At 37.6% G+C, this 22,700-nt stretch overlaps 1 protein-coding gene, 1 non-coding gene and 1 pseudogene across 5 annotated transcripts in view; 1 reads left to right on the top strand and 2 right to left on the bottom strand.

Annotated features, from left to right (window-relative positions):
- The first annotated feature begins 2,547 nt into the window (after positions 1–2,547).
- Positions 2,548–5,137, top strand: LOC132680468 (vomeronasal type-1 receptor 4-like; annotated as a pseudogene).
- An 11,315-nt stretch (positions 5,138–16,452) lies between these two features.
- On the bottom strand, positions 16,453–19,804 carry OR2Y1 (olfactory receptor family 2 subfamily Y member 1). The gene has a single exon (XM_078443055.1). It carries the CDS (start codon positions 18,702–18,704, stop codon positions 17,772–17,774), a length of 933 nt encoding a protein of 310 aa, XP_078299181.1. The 5' UTR covers positions 18,705–19,804; the 3' UTR covers positions 16,453–17,771.
- Positions 19,805–20,027: 223 nt separating this feature from the next.
- Positions 20,028–22,700, bottom strand: part of LOC132681721 (uncharacterized) — a 73,809-nt gene continuing 71,136 nt past the window's right edge. For 3 of the 4 annotated variants that reach the window (XR_013557644.2, XR_014138118.1, XR_013557645.2), the window contains one exon: positions 20,028–20,338. This is a non-coding gene — a transcript (uncharacterized LOC132681721). The remainder of the gene's footprint in view (positions 20,339–22,700) is intronic. The other variant, XR_013557641.2, reaches the window with a different exon arrangement.

The raw sequence follows: 22,700 nt of genomic DNA, 5'->3' as shown, positions 1-22,700 counted from the left end.
GTTAAAATAAGTAGCTGTGCTACCTACTGTAATATTTTTCTCTAGAGTTTTAAACTTATTTTCAGTGTAGACCATATTATCATCAATGAATAAGAACAATCACATTTTTGGTTTTTGGAATGCTTATCCTTCTTTTAATTCTTTTCCACATATGTTAAGAGCCCCAATGCAATAAAAAACGGGGACATAATAGGCAGTGCACTTACACTTCTCACTTAAAAGAGAATTAGTTGGGTACCATAATTTATTGTTTGTTCTATGTTTATATTAGCTATCTTTCTTGCATAAATTTAAAATCTTCTTTGTATTTACAATATACAATAGGGTTTTATTTTGTCATAAATGCATGTTAAATATATATGAGTGTACCTTTATTACCTGCTAAAATATCATGTGCCTTTCATGTTTCAGGCATTAGTATGGACAATTATGTTAATAGATTTCTTAAATATAAGGCATCTTAGAATATCTGAGAAATTTAAACTGTTTATGATATATTATTCTCTTTATACCTTGGTGCATATAGCTTACATTATTTATATGTATATTTATATACATTATTGAGATGAAATTAGCAAAACATAACATTAGCCATCTTATTTTGTGCCATTCAGTGGAACCTACATTTGCAATGTTGTGCAACCACAGCTCACATTAAGCTTCGAAACATTTCATCACTCCCAAAGAAAACCACAGAATCCCCAGTCACTCCTCTCTCCTCCCTCCCTCCATTCCCTGGAAACCAATGTCTGCTTTCTGTCTACAGATTTATGCATGTTTGGATATTTCATATAAACGGAATCAGACCATGTGTGACTTTTGTGTCTCACCCCTTTCACTTCTTTGCTGAACTCTCTCATGAGAGTGTGGGCATATCTTGACTAGAGAATGACTGGTGTCCCATATGGGTTCTAATTTTCCTTAGAATGCAATGGTCTCACATAAAATTCTGGAAATTAGCTGAAAATATCTTCCATATGTCTTGCTCATCCTCTAATAAGCTAGGCTGTTTCACAAGGTGGTATGATGGGCAAAGAGCAAGGCTTGCCTGCAGGCATTTATCAAGAGCATGGTTGTGTCACATTTACCCCACACTGACTTGCCAAAGTGTGTCAAAGGCCAACCTATATTCAAGGTGCAAAGGAAAAGGCGATCTCTTGATTAGAACCACACATCCCATTACAAGGAAGGGAAGAACTTACAGACATTTTTCTAGTCCAGCACTTCCCGGGATCAAGAGCAACTGAGATGTGAGAAACTGAAGACAGGGAGTAAAGATGATTATTTAGAGGTGTATCCCTCAACAGGAAGAGAGCAATGACTTAAGAAATGTGCAAGAAAGGCAGTACATTTGCATGTGGAGGGAAACATTTTTTTATAATGCATGAGGGAAAGGAATAACAGAAGAGAGGGTCTTAGCAAGAAGGAGAGTTACAGATTTATTGCACAAGTGGATGGATTAGCTGTAATTAGAAACATAGACAATTCATTCACAGTACCAGAGGAGAAGGGTGCTTTTCTCAGCAAGGATATAAAAAAGGTATGATGTAGTGGTGGGATTATTTTGAAGGAGTCTTTTCACTGATTTCTTTTCTAAATGAAATATGAAGTTCACTAATGGTTGAATGAATAAATAAAATAAAGTTAAATAGATATAGATAGATGATAGATAAAAGATAGGTGATAGATAGATAGATAGATATGATCAATGGAATTCATTGAATACAATGGAATATTATTCAGCCATTAAAAATAGAATTCTTGCATCTGTGAAAACCTGGATGAACCTTGAGGACATGATGCCACATAAAATAAGTCAGAGCGTGAAAAACAAGCCCTGTATGATCTCATCTATATGTGCAATCAAAAAATTTAAAACTTATCCCACTGAATTCATAGATAAAAAGAACAGATTGGTGTTTGCCTGAGGTGAGGTTCAGGAGATTGGAGAAATAGCTGACATGGTAAAAAGGTACAAAGTTCCTGTTATAAAAGAAATAAATTATGGAGCTATAATTTGCAGTGTTATGGCTATAGTTAGTAATGGCTATAGTTAGTATGGCTATAGTTATAGTAATAGTTATGGCTATAGTTAGTATAGTTAGTATAGTGTGTATATTTGAAAGCTGCTAAAAGAGTAGATCTTAAATGTTGTCATAACAAGGAAGAAAATTTATAACTATGTGTGGTGATGGATGTTAACCAGAATTACTGTGGTGATCTTTTTGTGATATATACAAATATAAAATTTTATGTAGTACACCCAACACTGTCATACTACTACACATCAAATATATATCGATAAAAATATGCAACATGGCATCAAAACGACACTGGCAGAGCATATGTTGGTGTTTTGAGAATAGAGAAAATGTTATTAAATAGTGATCAAGGGAAGTGAGAAAGTGAATACAGTAGAAATGCCATTAAAAATTTCTATGTGTTCTGGGAAGAGAAAGAAGCCCACCGGACTTAGTATTGAGGAATTTGGTATAACTTCACGTACACTGTTTTATGTTTTTATCCATCCATGTTTATCTGACCAGGATGCCATGGACGAGGAAAAATGCTAGACTTAATGCAAGTTGTCTTTCATGTGATGAGGAGTGTGAAGTGGGGAAAAAAGGGATGGAATCACATATTTTTGCAGGAAGTGATTATAATGCTGGCTTGTGGAAGTTTAGGTAAGGAGAAGTTGTGACAAAGTTATGGAGAGTCGAGATTTTCAGACCCTGATGATAACAAAGTAATATTAAAGTCAAAGATTAGATAGACTAAGTGGAAATAGCTGCTAATAGGACAATGTGAGGCTTGAAAATGACATAATAAGTTTACTATATTGGTAATGACAACAGCTAGTGTGTAAGCAAAAGAGAGAGGAGGGGGTCGCAGGTGAGCCAAGAGTGTTGGAAGAGAGGAGATCACAAATGTCAGAGACTGAGGCTATCATGCTAACCCATTGGTGTGGATCTACAATCACTAAGACATAACATAGGTTGAGTTGGGAAGTATCACACTAAGTCAGGAGCCATGGAGGTGGGTGACTTGAGTCAGCAGATTATTTCTACAGGCACTGTGATGGATATAGACTGATAGCAAATGTTTCAAAGCTGGAGGGATGGAAAATTATCTGCAAATGCTAGTGATCAAAGAGAATGTTGTCACATACAAGCCTGGTAAAAAGGAGCGGAGGGGAGACAAAGATTCCACTACCTGAGAGAGTCTCAACTGAAGCAGTGGCTTCAGGGTAGAATGAAGAAATGAAGTGAATTTTCAGGATGCAATGAATTGACCCATGTACTGAAATATATTTACTGTGTACATTGGTAGGATATTGGAGTTGCAGAAACATGAGCAGTAGGGTCAGAAAAAGGCATTTACAGAGCCTGATGGTAGGATGTGACTCTGGGGATGGAGTCTTCTTCTGATGAATGACAAAAATGATGAATGTTGGGGTGCCTGGGTGGCTCAGTCAGTTGAGCGACCGACTTCAGCTCAGGTCATGATCTCACGGTTAGTGAGTTTGGGCCCACATCTGGCTCTGTGCTGACAGCTCAGAGCCTGGAGCCTGCTTCAGATTTTGCGGCTCCCTCTCTTTCTGCCCCTCCCCCACTCGCGCTCTGTCTCTCTCTGCCTCTCAAAAATAAAGAAAACTAATACAAAATAAAAAATAATAATAAAAAATGACGAATGCCAACTATAGTAGCAACATAATAGTTGACATTAAAATACATTAAAATTTTCTGTTGTTCATGACAATAGATTGAAACGCATTCAAAATATAGAAATGAAGTTCAGAACATATACATAGAACATAAAATCATATAAATATTGTTTTTAATGCATAAATATTTTCCCTTGGGAAATTCAAGTTATTTTTGAGAAGTTTTTTTTTGAGAATTTTTTTTGTTTTATAAATAAGCATGTTTGTCTTAACCCTAATGTTTCTGTGAAGTGACTTTAACAATTCCTGACATTTACCTCCAAAACTGATTATTAATTTCCTCAATATTGTTACAGAGCATTCACACAATCTTCTGCTCAGGGTGATCATACATCATGGAATCTTCTTAGAGTTCTATTATTTCCATTAGGCTTAAAAATCATTTCAGTGCCCTCTTGAGTTGTGGAGGAGACGATCCATAGTATAAGAGCCAATTATTATAATGATTTCAAATAAGACTATTTTAGGAATGTTCTTTCTGTCTCAAACTGGAATTGGTTTTATTGGAAATACATTGCTACTGGTGTTATTCATCAACACTTTCTTGCCCAGCCCCATACAAAGAAACCTATAAACTTGATATTTACCCATTTAACTTTATCTAATGTCATGACAATTCTTTTCAGTGCAATCCCAGAAATAATGAATGCCTTTGGAGTAAGAAATTTCTGGATGACATTGGTTGCAAGGCAGTGCTGTATCTATACAGAGTCACCTGGGGTCTTTCCCTCTGCACCACATCTTCCCTGAGTATTTTACAAGCCATAATTATCATTTCCAGCAACTCTAGGTGGGCAGGGCTCAACCCAAAATCTCCTCATACATTTTTCCTGTCTTCTCTTCTTTCTGGATCACCAACATGTTAATCTACATCCATGTCATCATAAGTGCTGTGGCCCCGTACAACACTACTGGAATTGGACAAGTGTTTTCTCTGACATACTGTAGTGGAAAAAAGTCTGATCTCCTTCCACAGACTGCTTTGCTAGGGGGCAAGGTCTTATGAGATTTCCTGTGTATGTTCCTTATGATCTACTCAAATGTGTAGCGGTAAAGTTCCTCTTCACACATCACAAGGTAGTCCAGCATCTCCACAAGACCAGCCTCTGCCCAAGACTCTCTCCTGAAACCAAGGCCACCCACACAATCCTGGCACTGGTGAGCTGCTTTGTTTTCTTTTACTGCACTATCAGCTGCCTTACTATTTACATAATGTACAGCTATAATGTACAAGGATTACAGAACATCATTATTTTTCTCTCCTGTTGTTTGCCAGCGATTTTTCCATTTGTGTTGCTCAAAAGTAATAACAGATGATCATTTCTGAACTGTGCTTTTGTAAATATGAGACAGTTCTCTCAGAGTCTCGAACACCCTCACACACTTCTCAGATACAAAGGGGCATGTGATTAGATGTTCCCACTCCACAATTTTAGTGAGGTAAAATTCTGAGAATGCATTAATAATTTTTACTTTGGGAATTTCTTCAAATCATCGAAGTGAACAGAGAAAATAAATGATTAGATACATGTAATGAAATGTTTGGAATTGTTGCACCTAGCCAGAGCACTCTTTGTCCTTTCCTAAAATTATTGTCAAAAATTCATACCTATGATTACTTGGATACCCTTATTTCTAAGAGTTCCTCCATAATGAGACATATCTATCAGTTAAAGTACGGTAACTACAATTGCTGGATTATGCTGGACTGCCTTCACTAGACAAAAAATTTTATATCTGCACTGTTGTATGTTTTGGATCCAAACAATGCTTGAATTTACCATATGCTGCTGATTATGTCTAGTTTAATCATGGAGTGTGATATATAAGTGTACATATAACCATGCTCTCTTCACTCTGTGAATACTGATCACCATTCCCCAGAGCACAAAAGTATTGCCCATTCTCAAATACTTCATAAGGTAACTTATGTTACCTTGTGTGTGCACAATTTTGTATCTATTTACATCACTAGAAGTATTTTTTGAATTCTTACACATTCTATTTTGTATAAGTATATTGTTGTGTCAATAGCTAATATTTTCATATGGACAGTGTTGTACTTTTATCAAAGTATTTAGCAATTCTCATATATCACAGAATGATAAATTAGAAAATTAATTTTTTCTTGAAAGCAGTCAAAATTCTCAGTAAAATTCTTATAAACAATTTTTAATAACTGCCTCAAATAAATATAAAGTTAATCTGATGAAGAAAAAGTAGTAAGCTTCATGCTAAAAGTGCAGCTGCTCTCAGCACATTTGTGACTCTTACAGCACAGACCTCTGTGCTTCAAAGCTCCTTGGGAAAGAGAAAACTGGGGGTTAGAGCCAGAATACAAAGATTTACTAATGATGTAACACAATTCAACTACATTCTTTTTTACAATAGAAATAACTAATGCATGAAGACACTCAAAGATTGAAATTAAAAAGGAAAAAAAAACTACAGTAGGCTAATTGACATAAAGCTAAATTAAACATATAAAATATGAGACAAAATTATGTGGTTGTGATGGAGGTAACTATAATAATGATAAAGGGATAAATTAACTCGGAAGAAATATCTGCCCTAAAATTGAATACAGTTAGAATAATAACTCCATAAAAATTTAGTTCTTTTAGACTCTGAACTTAGGTGACCATCAATTTAATATAGACTGCTATACAAATAAGGTGTTACACATAAATCTAATGGTAATGATGAATCAAAAGCCTGTGTTAGATACAGAAACAATAAAGAGAAAGAAAGCCAAGCTTAACATAAGAAAAGCCAATAAACCACAAAAGAAGAGAGAAAGAGAAGAAGAGAGCAGAGCAGAGCTACCAAACAACCAGAAAACAATGAACAAAATGACAATAAGTACATGTCTATCAATACTTACCTTAAATGTAAATGAGCTAGCTGTTCCATCAAAGATACAAGGTGACTAAATGAATTTTTTAAAACACCCATCGATGTGTTGCCTATAAGAGACTCATTTTGGACCTAAAGAACCATCAAGGTTGAAAATGAGGAGCTGGAAAAACATATTCCATTCAAATGGAAGTTAAAAAAAAGGAACAAGGCAGGTTAGCAATATTCTTATCAGACAAAATAAACTTTAAAACAAAGACTATAGCAAGACACAAAGAAGGACACTCCATAGTGATGAAGGCATCAATACAAGAGTTTATAACAATTGTAAATATCTATGCACCCAACATAGAAGAACCTAAATACATAATGCAACATTTAAAGACTTATAGGGAAAAATTGACAGTAATAAATAATAATAGAAGACTTCAACACCCCACTTATATCTACAGATAGATCCTCCAGGCAGAAAGTCAACAAGGAAACAGTGGTTATAAATGGAACACCAGACCAGATGGACATAGCAGAGATATGCAGAACATTTCATTCAAAAACAACAGAATGCACATTCTTTTCAAGTGTACAAGAAACATTTTCCAGAGTAGATCACATATTAAGCCACAAAAGCAGTGGCCCTATAAACTTAAGAAGATTAAAATCATGTTGAGCACCTTTTCTGATGATAACAGTATAAAATGAGACATAAACTACAAGAAAAAAACTGGGGGAAAAAAGATGTGAAGACTATGCAACATGCTACTACACAATAACTGGATCAACAAAGAAATCAAAGAGAAAACCAAAAAATATGTGGAGACAAATGAAAATGAAAACTCAATGATCAAAAATCCTTGCAGTTCTAAAAGGGAAGTTTATAGCAATACAGGCCTTCTCTAGAAACAAGAAAAATCTCAAATAAACAACCTAACTTTACACTTAAAGAAAGTAGAAAATGAAGAACAAATAGTGCCCAAATCTAGTAGAAAGTGGAAATAATAAAGATTCAAGCAGAAATAAATGAAACAGGGACTGAAATAGAAATAGAAAATTTCAATAAAACCAAGAGCTGATTCTTTCAAAATACAACAAAATTGACAAATCTCAAGCCAGACTCATCAATAAAAAAAGACAGAGGAGTCAAATAAATAAAATCAGAAATGAGGCAGAAAAAATAACTGACACACAGAAACACAAAGGATTGTAAGAAAATATTATATGTCAACAAACTTTTCAATCTAGAAAGAATGGATAAATGTAAATACACACACACACACACACACACACATTTCCAATATGAACCAAGAAGAAATAGAAATTTTCAACAGACTGATTATTACTCATGAAATTGAGTTAATAATAAAAATAACTTTTAACAACCAGAAGTCTGGATCTATACTCTGAAAACTATAATATGTTGAAAGAAATTGAACATGACATAGTTGAATGGAAAGATATACCATGCTACATAAATTGCACATATGAGTGAAATCATATGGTATTTGTCTTTCACTGACTTGTTTCACTTAGCATAATACTCTCTAGCTCAATCCACTCATTGCAAATGGCAAGATTTCATTATGGCTGGTAATATTCCATTGTATATATACAATATTCCATTATGTATACATATTCCATTTTATGGCTGGTAATATTCCATTGTGTATATATAACCACATCTTCTTTATGCATTTATCAGTTGATGAACACTTGAGCTGTTTCCAACATTGAGCTATTTTAGATAATGCTACAATTAAAAAAAATAGAGAGAGGCAAACCAAGAAACAGACTCTTAACTATAGAGAACAAACTGATGGTTACTAGAGGGGAGGTGGGTGTTGGGATTGGGCGAAATAGTGTATAGGGATTAAGGAGTACACTTGTGATGAGCACTGGGTGATGCAGGAAGTGTTTCAGTAAACCTGAAAGTAATATTACACTGTATGTTAACTGGAATTTAAATAAAAAGTTTTTAAAAAGAGTTGATTAGTACATACAGTCCAAGAGATTCCAGGGGCACATATGCACAGTGAGACAATTATCTGAAGAAGCAGCAAGAGGGTGATCACCTTCAAGTCAAAGAGATAGGTCTCAAAAGAAATCAACCCTACAGGTACCTTGCTCTTGGACCTTCAACCTCCAGAAATGTGAGAACATAAGTGTATTTTTCAAAAAAATTACACACACACACACACACACACACACCATGCTAATAGATTGGAAGAATTAATATGTTTTTTTAATTTATTTATTTTATGTTTATTTTTAAGCCAGAGAGAGACAGAGCATTAGTGGGGATGGAGCAAAGAGAGAGGGAGACACAGAATCCGAAGCAGGCTCCAGGCTCTGAGCTGCGAGCACAGAGCCTGATGCGGGGCTCGAACTCACGAGCTGTGAGATCATGACCTGAGCCGAAGCAGGACGCTCAGTCAACTGACCACCCAGGCGCCCAGAAGAATTAATATGGTTAAAATGTCCATACTGGGACACGTAGGTGGTTCAGTCAGTTGAGCTTCCAACTCTTGGTCTCAGCTCAGGTCATGATCTCACAGTTGGAGGGATCAAGCCCAGAATCAGTCTTCATGCTGAACATGGAGCCTGCCTGGGATTCTTTTCCTCTCTCCCTCTGCTCCTCTGACCCACTCATTCATTCATTGATTCATTTTCTCTCTCTCTCTCTCTCTCTCTCAAAATAAATAAATAAACTTTGAAAATTAAATAAATAAAATGACGATACTAGTCAAAGCAATCTATAGAGTCAATGCAATCTTTGTCGAAATTCTAATAGCACTTTTCATGGAACTAGAACAAGTAATACTAAAATTTTATCAAAACCACAAAACACCTTGAATAACTAAAGAAATATTGAGAAAGAACTAAGCTGGGCAGCATACAATTCTAGATTTTAAGACATACTACAAAGTTACAGTAATTAAAGCAGCATGCTACTGGCAGAAAAATAGAGAGATGAATGGAACAGAATAGAGTGCCCAGAAATAAGCCTGAACTATATGGTCAATTAAGGAGGCAAGACTATATGATGAGGAAAAGATAATCCTTCCAATAAATGGTTTTGGAAAAACTAGACAGCTGCATGTAAAATAATGAAATTGGAGCACTTCCTCAAGCCATACACAAAACTGATTGAATTAAAGCCTAAATGTGATATGTGAAACCACAAAATTCCTGCAGACATCAGCCTTAACAACATATTTATGGATATGTCTTTTCAGGAAAGAGAAAGAAAAGTAAAAATAAACTATTGGGCTTACATCAACATAAAAGCTTTTGCACAGTGAAGGCAACCATCATCAAAACAGAAAGGCAACCTTCTGGATGGGAGAAGGTACTTGCAAATGAAATATCAGATAAGGGGTTAATATCCAAAATATACAAAAAACTTATGCAACTTACCACAAAAACATAAATCTGATTTAAAAGTGGGCAAGAGACAGCAATAGCACTGCTAGGAATTCACCCAAGGGATACAGGAGTGCTGATGCATAGGGGCACTTGTACCCCAATGTCTACAGCAGCACTTTCAACAATAGCCAAATTGTGGAAAAAGCCTAAATGTCCATCAACTGATGAATGGATAAAGAAATTGTGGTTTATATACACAATGGAGTACTATGTGGCAATGAGAAAGAATGAAATATGGTCCTTTGTAGCAACGTGGATGGAACTGGAGAGTGTGATGCTAAGTGAAACAGAGAAAGACAGATACCATGTTTTCACTCTTGTGTGGATCCTGAGAAACTTAACAGAAACCCATGGGGGAGGGGAAGGAAATAAAAAGAGGTTAGAGTGGGAGAGAGCCAAAGCATAAGAGACTCTTAAAAACTGAGAACAAACTGAGGGTTGATGGGGGGTGGGAGGAAGGAGAGGGTAGGTGATGGGCATTGAAGAGGGCATCTTTTGGGATGAGCACTGGGTGTTGTATGGAAACCAATTTGACAATAAATTTCATATATTAAAAAAAAGAATAGTTAATGTATGTTCTCAAACTATTCCAAAAAAAAAAAAAGAAAAAGAAAAAGAAATGGAAGAAAAACTTCCAGATTCAATCTACGAGATCAGCATTACCCTAATACCAAAACCAGATAAAGACACTACAAAAAAAAAAAAAAAAAAAAAAAAAAAAAGAGACCTACAGGCCAATATCCCTAATGAACATGGATGCAAAAATTCACAAAATACTAGCAAATTCAATCCAACAGTACATTAAAAAAAACATTTAAGATGATCAACGGGTTGCAAGGTTGTTCGATATTTGCAAATCAATCAGCATGATACATCAAATCAATAAGAGAAAGGATAAGAACCATATGACCATTTTAATACATGCAGAAAAAGCATCTGACAAAGTCCAACATCCATTCATCATAAAAACCCTTAATAAAGTAGGGTTAGAGGGAACACACCTCAAGATCATAAAGGCCATTTATGAAAAACCACAGGTAACATCATCCTCAATGGGGAAAAACTCAGAACTTTTCCTCTGTGGTCAGGAACACTGTCACCACTGTTATCGAACATAGTATTGGAAATCCTAGCCACAGCAATGAGACAAAAAAAAGAAATAAAAGGCATCCAAGTCAGCAAGGAAGAAGTAAAACTTTCACTATTTGCAGGTGATATGATATTCTATGTAGAAAACCTGAAAGCCTCCACAAAAAACTGCTAGAACTGGTAAGTGATTTCAGGTAAAATAACAAGATATAAAATCAATGTACAGATGCATTTCTGTTGCATTTCTATACACCACTAATGAAACAGAAGAAAGAAAAAATTAAGGAATCAACCCCCATTAACAATTGCACCAAAACCATAAGATTCCTAGTAATAAACCTAACCAAATAGGTGAAAGATCTGTACTCTGAAAACTATAGAACACTGATTTTTTTTAATGTTTATTCATCTTTGACAGAGAGAGACAGAGTGCCAGAGGGGGAAGGGCAGAGAGAGGGGAGGACACAGAATCCAAAGCAGGCTCCTGGCTCTGAGCTGTCAGCACAGAGCCCAATGCGGGCCTCAAACTCATGGACCACAAGGTCATGACCTGAGCTGAAGTCAGACGCTTAACCGACTGAGCCACCCAGGCACCCCTAGAACACTGACTCTTTACTATAAAGAACAAACTGATGATTACCAGAGGGGAGGCAGGTGGGAGGATAGGTTAAACAGTTTATGGGAATTAAGGAGTGCACTTGTGCTGAGCACATGGTGTTGTATGGAAGTGTTGAATCACTATATTTACACCTGAAACTAATATTACACTGAATATTAACTAACTGGAATTAAAATAAAAACTTAATTTAAAAACACAACTACTTATAGCAATAATTACTAAAATGTTGTAATAGGAATATGCTAAAGACAAAAAAATTAAAAATTAAAAAAATAAATTGTTATTGCCTTTTGGCCAGACCACCATCTTCCAATAATTCGCCAAAATGACCAACACAAAGGGAAAGAGGGGAGGCACCCACTATATTCTCTAGGCCTTTTAGAAAAAAGAGTTGGAGTTGTTCCTTTGTCCACATATATGTGAATCTACAAGAAAAGTGATATTGTAGACACAAGGGAATGGGCACTGTTCAAAAAGGAGTGCCTCACAAATATTAACATGGCAAAACTAGAAGAGTCTACAGTGTCACCCAGATGCTGTTGGCATTGATGTAAACAAACAAGTTAAGGGCAAGATTCTTGCCAAGAAAATTAATGTACATATTGAGCATATTAAACACTCAAAGAGCTGAGATAGCTACCCGAAATATGTGAAGGAAAATGATCAGAAATCGGAAGAAGCCAAAGAGAAAGGTACTTGGGTTCAACTGAAGGGCAAGCCTACTCCATCCAGAGAAGAATACTTTGTGAAAACTAAAGGAGGCTGAGCTGCTGGAACCCACTTCCTATGAATTCATGACATGGTAAGTGTTTAAAAAAAATACCTCAAGACTATTAAAAAAACGTGAAACATTGGCATTATCATTTTATAGATTAAGGTAATGAAGCATAGAGGTCTCTTACCTTTCCTTAAAGGGATCTGCAATTACTTACCAGTGACTCTGCATTAGACAAAGGAAAATATGCAAATTTGAAGGGCCAGTCTGGGAACTTCTAGAAGTCATGTGATAAATAGAGTTTGGGCCAAATCCATGTCAAAGTTGGTCTAGTGCATCCATAGATTAATTCTGTGTTTATTTCTCCTGGTCTTGAATACATAGTTGGAGGAAATATTCTTTCACATAAATGCATATGGAAGGAGAGCTAATTTGGCAAGGAAACCAAGTTGAAGCCCCTAGAAGTATTTCTCTATAGTAAAATCATAGAGAAAACCAATATTGCAACTCTGGTAAAAATTGCAGGGATTACAACCATCATTAAATATACGAGAGGGATCATCACCATCCTGTTTCCATTTAACTTGCTTGTTTACCTAATGCCAAGGCCACTGGGTCTTGTGGAACAAATATAGATTACCTAAAGTTAATCAGGAAGTTACAAAAATTGTAGCTTCTGTGGAATATTTGGCATCTTTGCTAGAGCAAATCAACACAGCTCCTTGTGTGGAAAATAAGAATTTCTCCATATAAATCAGCAAGGATTGTCAAAAACAGTACAATTTCACTTGAAATGGACAGCAGTATATTTTTATCATGTTCCCTCAGAGGTATCTCAACTCTTCTGTCTTCTGTCAAAATATAGTCCATAGAAACCCTGATCAAATAAAATCTCACAGTACATTGTGCTGTCCACTAGACATCAGGCCAGATGGATCTGATGTGCATTGAATTGTGAGTATCTTATGCCTTCATAAAATACATGCATGACAACAGGTAGGAGATAGGCCCCATGAGCCTATCATTTCAAGGAAGAAATGCAACATTCATTCATGTAGAGCATGAATAGATATCCCCTAAATCTCTTCTAAAGTGAAAAAAAAAAAAAGGTGCTACACTTGAACAGTTACCTGTAAGAAAGAGTCACAGCAGTGGCTGAGCCACTTTGGATTTGGAATGCAAGATATGCCACATTTGGTTACGTTGCTTCAGGCTTCCCCCCTCCCCCCCCCCCCATTAGTCCACATGACTGTCTCAATGCTGTACGGCAAATATAGGCTACAGTAAAAGCCAGTCTTCCACGTGGGTTTTAAGGACTAATAGATCCAACTCCAATGTTTCATAAGTTAGGGCAAATAGGGATTCTGGGTAGATCCTCTGAAAAAGCCCAATAGGTAAATGACACAAAAAGTCTTAGGGTTTTAGTGCAAAGTCATATCCTCTTCTGACATTTTCTTTTCAAGAAACAAATCCCAGATTGTTAATGGGCCCTGAGGAAGGTATATATAGAGAAGCTTCTAAGAAGAGGCACAGGAGGTGAGAATATTTCTGAGTATGTGGGTGGATATCAGTCAGCCTCTTTCTTCAGCCACTCCAATAGTTACTCAGTGGGTTGTGTATAAATTGGCAGGGGGGCTGGGAATGGAAGCTATGCACAGGCTCAGTGGCATAGATTTTTCCTTACTATGTTGATCTGCCTACCACTAGATGTGAGGGCATTCACTGCAAAAACTAAAGTTTTACATGGAGCCCTAACTATCTGTCATTCCCTGAATCCTCAAGCTATCTTTCTAAGGGCAGGTTTATTCCAACATAAAAATTTTCATCACTGTAACAGGACATATTCTACATATGGATTTGCCTTCCTTCTCTGCTATACTTCTGCATCATTATCTGTGGACTTAAGGAATGCCTCATTCATCATCATGGTATTCCACATAGCACCCTTCCAAGCTCATCTCAACATAACAAAAATGTAACAATGACTTCATGTCCATAAAAGGTATTGTTCTTTCCGTGTACCACAATATCTAGAAGTAAGTACCCTGATAGACAATTTGGATGACCTACTGAAAAAAATGTTATCTCATCAGCTTTGATGTAACATCCTATGGGTATATATATCATGTATTATATGCTTTGTATATCTGGTATACTTTTTCCCCAAAGACAGAATACATGGGTCTGGGAATCAAGGAGCAGAAATGAGTGTGAATACTTTCATCACCTAATATCCCACTTAAGTTTTTCTTTCCATCCTCACAACCTTAAACTGTGCTGCTCTTGAGGGCTTAGTTCTCAAAAGATAAGTGTGTTAACAAGAGGACACAATGGTTATGACTTCACCTGGTGTGGTGGGCCCTCACGCCATGACTCCATTGAACTGACAATTAGTTAAGGGTATTGGTTTTTTATATGGGTTGCATGTATGCAACCCATGTATAGGATGGGTTGCATCCTATACAATGAGGATAAGAAACACTATGTTTAGAACCCATGGAATTCTCTGGGTAAGTCTTAGTACTGCCATGTTTGATAGCGTCATTCAAAAACTATGACAGTCCAACAAATGCTCATAGTTTCCAGAAACAAAAGGTTGGTAGACCAGGTAGTGTTTGAAAGCAAAAATAACATGAACTGGATCATAAAATCATGTGATTGAAATCAATACCAGCAGTGGTCTCATGACTCATTACAGGAATGAAGACTGTGGCTGTTATAGATATTTTTATGTCTATATTAGCCAATTATTTTCTATTCTATTTATAGACCATCAACCCTGAGAAGTTACTCAGATGAGATGAAAAGTACAGTGGACAGTCCTGAAATAACGGGCTTGAGATGGACACAAAACTTGCAGGACATGTGGCCCCCTTGCTGGAGAGAGGTGGGGAGTTGCCTATGAAGGTAAGGGCCTGAATTTTCTATGAGAGGAAATATTCATAGAAGGTAAGAATGGATGCAGAATGTAATAAAGATTAATGGTAACAACCCTAAGCGTATTGGTCTCCAGATACAGTATTGCCCTTCCTTGATCTATTTAGTTTGTGGTGGGGTAGAGTGGGGATGGGATGAGGTGATAATGACCCTGCAGGCTGTATTTCCTTGGTTCCCATATCCATAGAATATCTGGGGAGAGAATAAAGGGATAAGGTGAGCTAGTACCCCCTCCAAGTCCACTTCAGGTGGCACCTCAGGCAGTAGTAGAGGAAGGCTGCTCCTGTTCCTGCAAGAGTGGCCTGCCATGTTGGTTGCGGTTTCTTCCAGATGACCCTGCCCCTTGGGTTCTTCTAATACCAACTCTCCTTCTATCTTAAGTCTAGGGATGTTAGCAACTTCATACTGTTACTAATCTCAGGGTTTCCTCAGTATCTCCTGTTTGGATTTGCAGTTCTTTTATCACTTGTGTCACCAATGCTCTGCATTAAATGGCCTCCATTGTAAATATTTAAAGTTGTTTCTATTTTCCTAGTTAGACCCTTTCTGACACCAAGTGATCACTGACTTCATAAAAACTCAAATGATATCAATTTACCTACTGTCATGAATATGTGGCCTTCATAAGTGTTATGTCTTTGATCAGAACATCCATAATATTTATTTCTCTAATTTAGGGCTTCTCAACCTCAGCGCTGTTGACATTTGGGACTGGATAGTTCTTTGTTGTAGAAGACTATCCTGTGCATTGTACAATATTCAGCAGCATCCCTGGTTTCTACTTACGAGATGCCAGTAATACCTCCCTCCTAGGTTGTGATCACCAAAAATGTCTCTAGACATTGCAAGCATCCCCTGCAAGGGTGGGAGTGGGGCAAAACTGCCTCTTGTTGAGAACCACTGCTCTAATTGAAAAGCTGTTAAAACACTACAGTTTTTTTTCTCGCTTTGAAGTAATGATTTTTATTTGGACTAATCCCTGCCTATTGTGATTTAGTGTGGTTATTACAGTGGAGTTCAGTAGACATGGCTGCAGCTGGTCATATATATGATAATTTTATTTTCAATCTGCACCTTTAGTCACTTGCCAATACAAAATGCTCATCCTATAGAATGAACTGTTGCATATAGCATTCTAAACTTTGACATCTTCCCATATCCATGCATTCATTCAGTCCATTCATTCATTCAGCCTATTAATTATTTACAGAGTGTTAGGCTCCTTTCTAAGCACATGGATGAGCAATTTAAGAAAGTAATGCCTCCAGTCTATCGTAGCTGGGCATAATAGCATGACATCCAGAACCACATAAGAAAAGACTGTGCTCTTCTGAAAATGAGAGGGTGTTTTTCTCAAGTCTTGTTTTAATTAATGCAGACTTCCTCTTACAAGGATACGTCATTATACGCTGAGACAAACTTCAGAAAATTAGGATGCACTTGGGTCCCATATTAGGCCACAGAATTACTGAGCAACTTGTTAATGCCAATGTGGATTTGGAACCACGGATCATTGTTGTGTGAAAACCATTGGATGTAGCAGTGCAAATCAAGCCCCCTGACTCCTTTTGCTTTCACTTCTGTACTCAAATAGTCCTTTTTAATTCTGCACTTCTCTCCTATGAAAGTAAGCAGAGAATTCTGTTTAGAATCTCATTGACATCAGTCGCCTTGTCTTTACTTAACTCACAGTTCTCTTTATTCAGTTTTTTTTTGTGTGTGATTTTAAAATTTACAAACTGTCTTATAGCTCCAGCAAGCGAACATGTTTATTCTTATTATTCAAACACTAAATAAGATAAAATTTGACATGTCCTAAAGCCTTGCCTTGAAGTCATGGTACTCCTTTCAATTCTAAGAAACAGGATCCTTGGTATACTGTGTAGTCTCTGTCTACTTGATTCTTATTCTTTTTTCTTGTTCCACATATATTTATTCCTGATGGACAAGTATTGCATTGTATGTTACTGACTAAATCCTCCATTTTCCTAACTGTTTTGATGATGGTATAGTGAAAGTGGTGATGGAGAAAATGAAGAAACTTCTATGGCCGTGTAGCTGCTTAATAAATGTAGCAGAGTGATCATCGGTGCTATTGTAACATCTAGGAGTATGTTTGGTGGCATTTGAATAAGCTAGTAACCATGCATTGAAAATAGAAAAACATTAACAGTGGGACACAGAATTACTTGCCAGGGGAGATTGCCTTGGCCAGAGGTTCCTTTAAGGGATGGTTAGGTTTCCTTCTGGTGAGTCCCCACCCTCTAAAGATCCCAGGAATAGCTAGAGAAGAGCACACAGCAGATTTTCCAACCCCCTCACAGAAACATAAAACAAGCGCAGTTAAAGCAAGTACACCACAAGTTGTGTCGCCAGTGGTTGCCTCACCTTTCTTCCCACTCTTGATCTCCCTATACCTGCTCCATCCCCATCAAGCTCCTGACTGCTTTCTTCACATCCTTATTCCTCAGTGTGTAGACCAGAGGGTTGAGTGTGGGTGCAAGAATCATGTAAAGCACTGCCAGTGCTTTGCTCTGGTCCTGGGAGTAGTTGTCCTTGGGCTGCAGATACAAAAACATAATGGTCCCATAGAAGAGTGAGACTACCATTAGGTGGGAGGCACAGGTCCTAAAGGCCTTTTTCCTTCCCTCTGCTGAGCGCATTTTTACTACTGCCCTGGCGATGCACAGGTAAGTGGTCAGGATGATGGAGATAGGCATGCCTAGGATGATTAGCCGGGCAATAAACATTTTAGATTCTGTCGGGCCAGTATCAACGCAGGAGAGTTTAACAATGATCAATAGTTCACAGAAGAAATGGTCCACACGCCGGTTTCCACATCGAGGCAGCACCATGGCCATTGAGGACTGGAGAAAGGAGTTAGCAAAACCAGAGGACCAGGAAGCTGCTGCCAGGAGGTGACACAGCCTGGGGTGCATGATGGAGGTATAGTGTAGAGGCCAGCAAACTGCAACATAGCGATCAACTGCCATCACCGCAAGGAGCACACACTCTGTGGAGCCAAGTGCCAAGGCCACCCAGTACTGGACCATGCAGCCAGCATAGCTGATCTTTTTGTTACCTCCCCACATGTTCACCAGCATCTGGGGCACAATGCTGGTGGTGAAGCAGAGGTCAAGCACAGAGAGGTTTCTGAGGAAGAAGTACATGGGTGTATGAAGTCCAGCGTCCAGGATAGAGAGTAGGATTATGGTCACATTGCCCACAAGAGTTATAGTGTAGAACATCAGGACAAAGAGAGAGAGGATCAGCTCTAACTTGGGCCGCTCAGAGAAGCCCACTAAGATGAAATCCCCACCTGTGCTCTCATTAGCTGTTTCCATCTCCTCTTCAGCCCTATCACTTCAGGAGATCCCACACCCTCTGTTGTGGGATTTAAGAATAATAAGTGGGTAATTAATACACATAATGGATTTAAAGGACAAGCATGGGTCCTTAGATGTGACCTAAATTCTACATTTTTGTTTTCTCTTGTCCTTTCCATCTATTTCCCCCTGCAACTGGATGAAAACTCCAGCAGATACATGACCTCCACAGTAATAAATGTATCACAACCAATTTCAGTTACAAACAGAATCTAAATCCACTAATTTGAAAACCCAATCCCATGAATACCAACAACTGAAAGCCTCACTTAGCATTCAGTCTTGTCCTCCACCAGCTATCACTCCTTCCAGGTAACCCCTTGTGCTTGAGGGATGGGCTGTGGGCAGCTTCTCTCTCTCCCCACCCTTTCTCTGCCAGCATGACAGTAGGGCCATAGGGTCTTCCTGTTTGGGCCATGCAAAGGGGAAGGAAAAGAGTCACAAAAAAGTTCTTACTCTTCCAATCTGAGCCTGGGAGGTGTTTGAAGAGCTGACTCTTCTCTCATGGGAAAAGTGGTGGGTTCTTATAAGCCTTCTTACTGGGACAATGGGCCTGTGGGTCCCCAGCCTGGACTGGTGCATCTCCCATGAAGCTTACATCACCTTTTGCAGCTTCTGGAGATCCAGCATTCTCTCCCAGCATCGTGCTACTTTTTCCCTTTGTCCCTCTGGTGGTTCCAATGGATTAGACTCAGGACAACCCTGCACTAACTCTCCCTTCACCACCACCCTCCTCCAACACACAGGAAAGTCTCTTCCATCATTTGTCTCAAAAACATTGCAGCAGCCAAGACTTTCTTGAATCTACCACTGTAGAAGCTATTGGCACTTTTCTCATCCCCCAGAATTTCCTGGTTTTTCTGCCCCTGGTTCACTCTCTGCACTCCCAACTAAAATATGCAATTAGTGAAATCTCCAAGTAGCTCTGTTGAAGTCTCCCATCTGCACACCTATTAATGTGATGGGGCAGGTACTTTAAAACACCCTTTCCTGTTGGAAGGGGATGGTTTCAGACTCAGACTACTGCTTATTTCAAATGAATATTTGCAAATTCTCTCCCCTCCTCTTTACTCTCCTGACCTGTTTAATTTTTCATGTGGATGAAACTATTCTGGATGAATACTCCAAGAATCATACAACCATTTAAAAAATCATTTTCTTATAAATACTACATATGATTGAATCTTTCCCACCCTCTATAACATTTGAGTCAGATATAAGGCAGAAAGATTCATTTTAAAATACTGGTCCTTATGTACTAGAGGCAGTGGGACACTCAGTTTCGTGGGACAAAATTTTGTGGGACATCCACTTTTTGGGGGTAGCTTCTGTCCATACCTTTCAGGAAAGTCAAGTGATAATAAGGCAATAAATCTCAAATAAATGAGCAAGAGGGTAAATTAATTTAAGCACTTATCTTAAATAGTAGTTATAAATAAAGGTACCAAGAAATAAATCAAAATTAGATAACAAATTCACTCCACTTGAATAGAAGTTGAAGGAAAAATCAAATAGGCAAAAGGTTATTTCCATACATGTCACGAATAATTTCCATGTTGATTCTTTCTGTGATTTCTCCAGTTGTCCCTCTTCTGTTAAATAGAAATACATCATAGGATTACCTTCGAGATAGATTGCCACTGACTTCAAGAAGCTTTGAGATATCCAGGTCTTTCAAATTTTATTTTCTCCTCTACTAATCACATTGTGTTCAGAAAGACTTGTTCTTAATGATACTAGCCTTCCTCCTTGCAACAGTATCTCATCTCTCCATTGGTATACAGATCATTAGCTACACTCTTATTCATGTCTTTGCACAGAGCATATTGAGATGGTAAGGGCCGGGCCCTGATGTATATACAAAGCCCTTAGTGTCCTTGTCCACAGTCATCTTGCTTCATTAGAATTACTGGTTACACAAATTTGACAGGGAATGTTTTACATACTGTAAGGGTGAATAATTTTTTACCAATTGATACTTAAATTTAAAAATCCATAATGAAAATTAGAACAAGAGAGAGGAGATAGGGGAAGTAAAATTAAGTGGGAGTAATTTGGGATTACACAGAAGCAAGAGGGGGTACACAAGGGATGTAATGGGAGAGCCAATTTATAAGTGAAAGATTGGGTTCCCAGACACCCTGGGGATGGAGCTCAGAGATGCAACAGGGAGGAAACAGGAACTTTTATTTTGTTTATCATTAAATCTCCATCAATTGTCAAGTGCCTGGCAAGTGATAAGTGTATAGTCAGTTAATATCTGTCCAGAGATCTCAAGTGTGTGACCTTTGAACCAAAGCTGGAAACTCCTATTTTGTTTGACTCAGATAAAACTTTTTAAATTAGGGGATTTTGTTAAACTATAATTTCTAGTACCTCATTTAAAAGTTTGTGACTAGTAGCACCAAGCCAATATTCATCTAAGATGATAATTTACTGGAGATAAATTTTAAGCAGACATTTGTCTCCAGTTCCCAGTCTTCACTGCATCCCATCTGCCTCACACACCCAGGTTTACCCCATCTTCTATCTGTAGCCATTTGAGCCTGAATTCCATACATCTGTTGTCTAAACCAGCATCTTGCCATCATGAGATTCTGTGTCTCAATCAGCTCCAGGGCCCACGAAGACTTTGCAAGTTGTTATGCTTTTAATTGCAAATAATTTCATGTTCTTCCTGGAAGCAGGCCTGACATATCTTATAAATCTGAGTAATATTAACTTGGCAAACAGAGACCTGGAACAAAAACCCATATACAGGTGGAGAAAACTCAATTCTTCCTTTCTTTTGACTGTTTTGAAGTCTTTAAATATTACAAGAGTCAGCTGTAATAAAAATGATCTGACAGTCGCTTTTTATTTTTTGATATCATGATAATCAAACTAAAAACTACCATTCAGTGTCTTTCTTATAGAAAACTGTTAAAATTCTCCACTGGGAGAATTAAGGAGACAAGAGAAAAGCAGTAATGGTGAAGAGAAAGGAATTAATTGCAGTAAGAGGAACAACTTCATCAGGGAGTTGGAGAGGTTTGCTAAAATTTGATAAAGGATGGGGCTCCAGGGTGCCTTAATCAATTAAGAGTCCAACTCTTGATTTCAACTCAGGTCATAATCTCTCAGTTTGTAGGAAAGAGCCTCCACATCTGGCTCTGTGCTGACAGTGCAGAGCCTGCTTGGGATTCCCTCTCTCTCTCTCTGCCTCTCCCCTGGTCATTCTCTCTCTCTCTCTCTCTCTCTCTCTCTCTCTCCCTCTCTCAAAATAAATAAGCATTTTTTAATTGATAAAGGAAAGAACCAATGATGATGTTAAATTCATCATAATTGATGATAGATTAACTCACTAAGTGATTCTTGTTTGAATCAACTCAGGGAACTTGAACATGAGATCAAGGACTCTGTCTGAATCGTGGATCAACCACTTACTACATGTATAAACTTGAGAAGGTCTTTAACCTTTATGGCTCTTGGTTTACTCATCTGTAATATGAAAATAACAATATCATAATATTCTTTTCATAGGGTTATCTTGAAAACTACAAAAGATTATACATACAAAAGTTAAACTGTTATCCCATAGATAATTAATAATAGTAACATGGAATAATAGGAATAATGGTAACATTTCTCAAGCTTGCAATGTATGAAGTGCTTTATGTGCATTGCCTTATTTTATATTCATATATAATCTCTGAGGTCGTTAATATCACTGCCCCATTTTGCAGAGTAGAAAACTAAAGCCTATGATGACTTAATCCTAAGGCCAAGTCCACATCCCCAATACATGGTAGAACTAGGACTTGAAATCAGAACTCACTGGTTCCAAAGTTCATGATCACTAAACTATCATACAACACTGCCTGTATAATTGTAAGTAGCTATGCATATAATCCCTTTGTAGTTATCACTCCCAATGCCTGGCACATACCGGGCACTCACTAAATGTTTACTGAG

Source organism: Panthera onca, chromosome A1 (genome assembly GCF_046562875.1).
Source record: "Panthera onca isolate mPanOnc1 chromosome A1, mPanOnc1 haplotype 2, whole genome shotgun sequence".
NCBI classification, from domain to species: Eukaryota; Metazoa; Chordata; class Mammalia; order Carnivora; family Felidae; genus Panthera; species Panthera onca.
The sequence above is the reverse complement of the archived record's forward strand: the minus strand, read 5'-3'. Positions and strand labels throughout refer to the sequence as shown.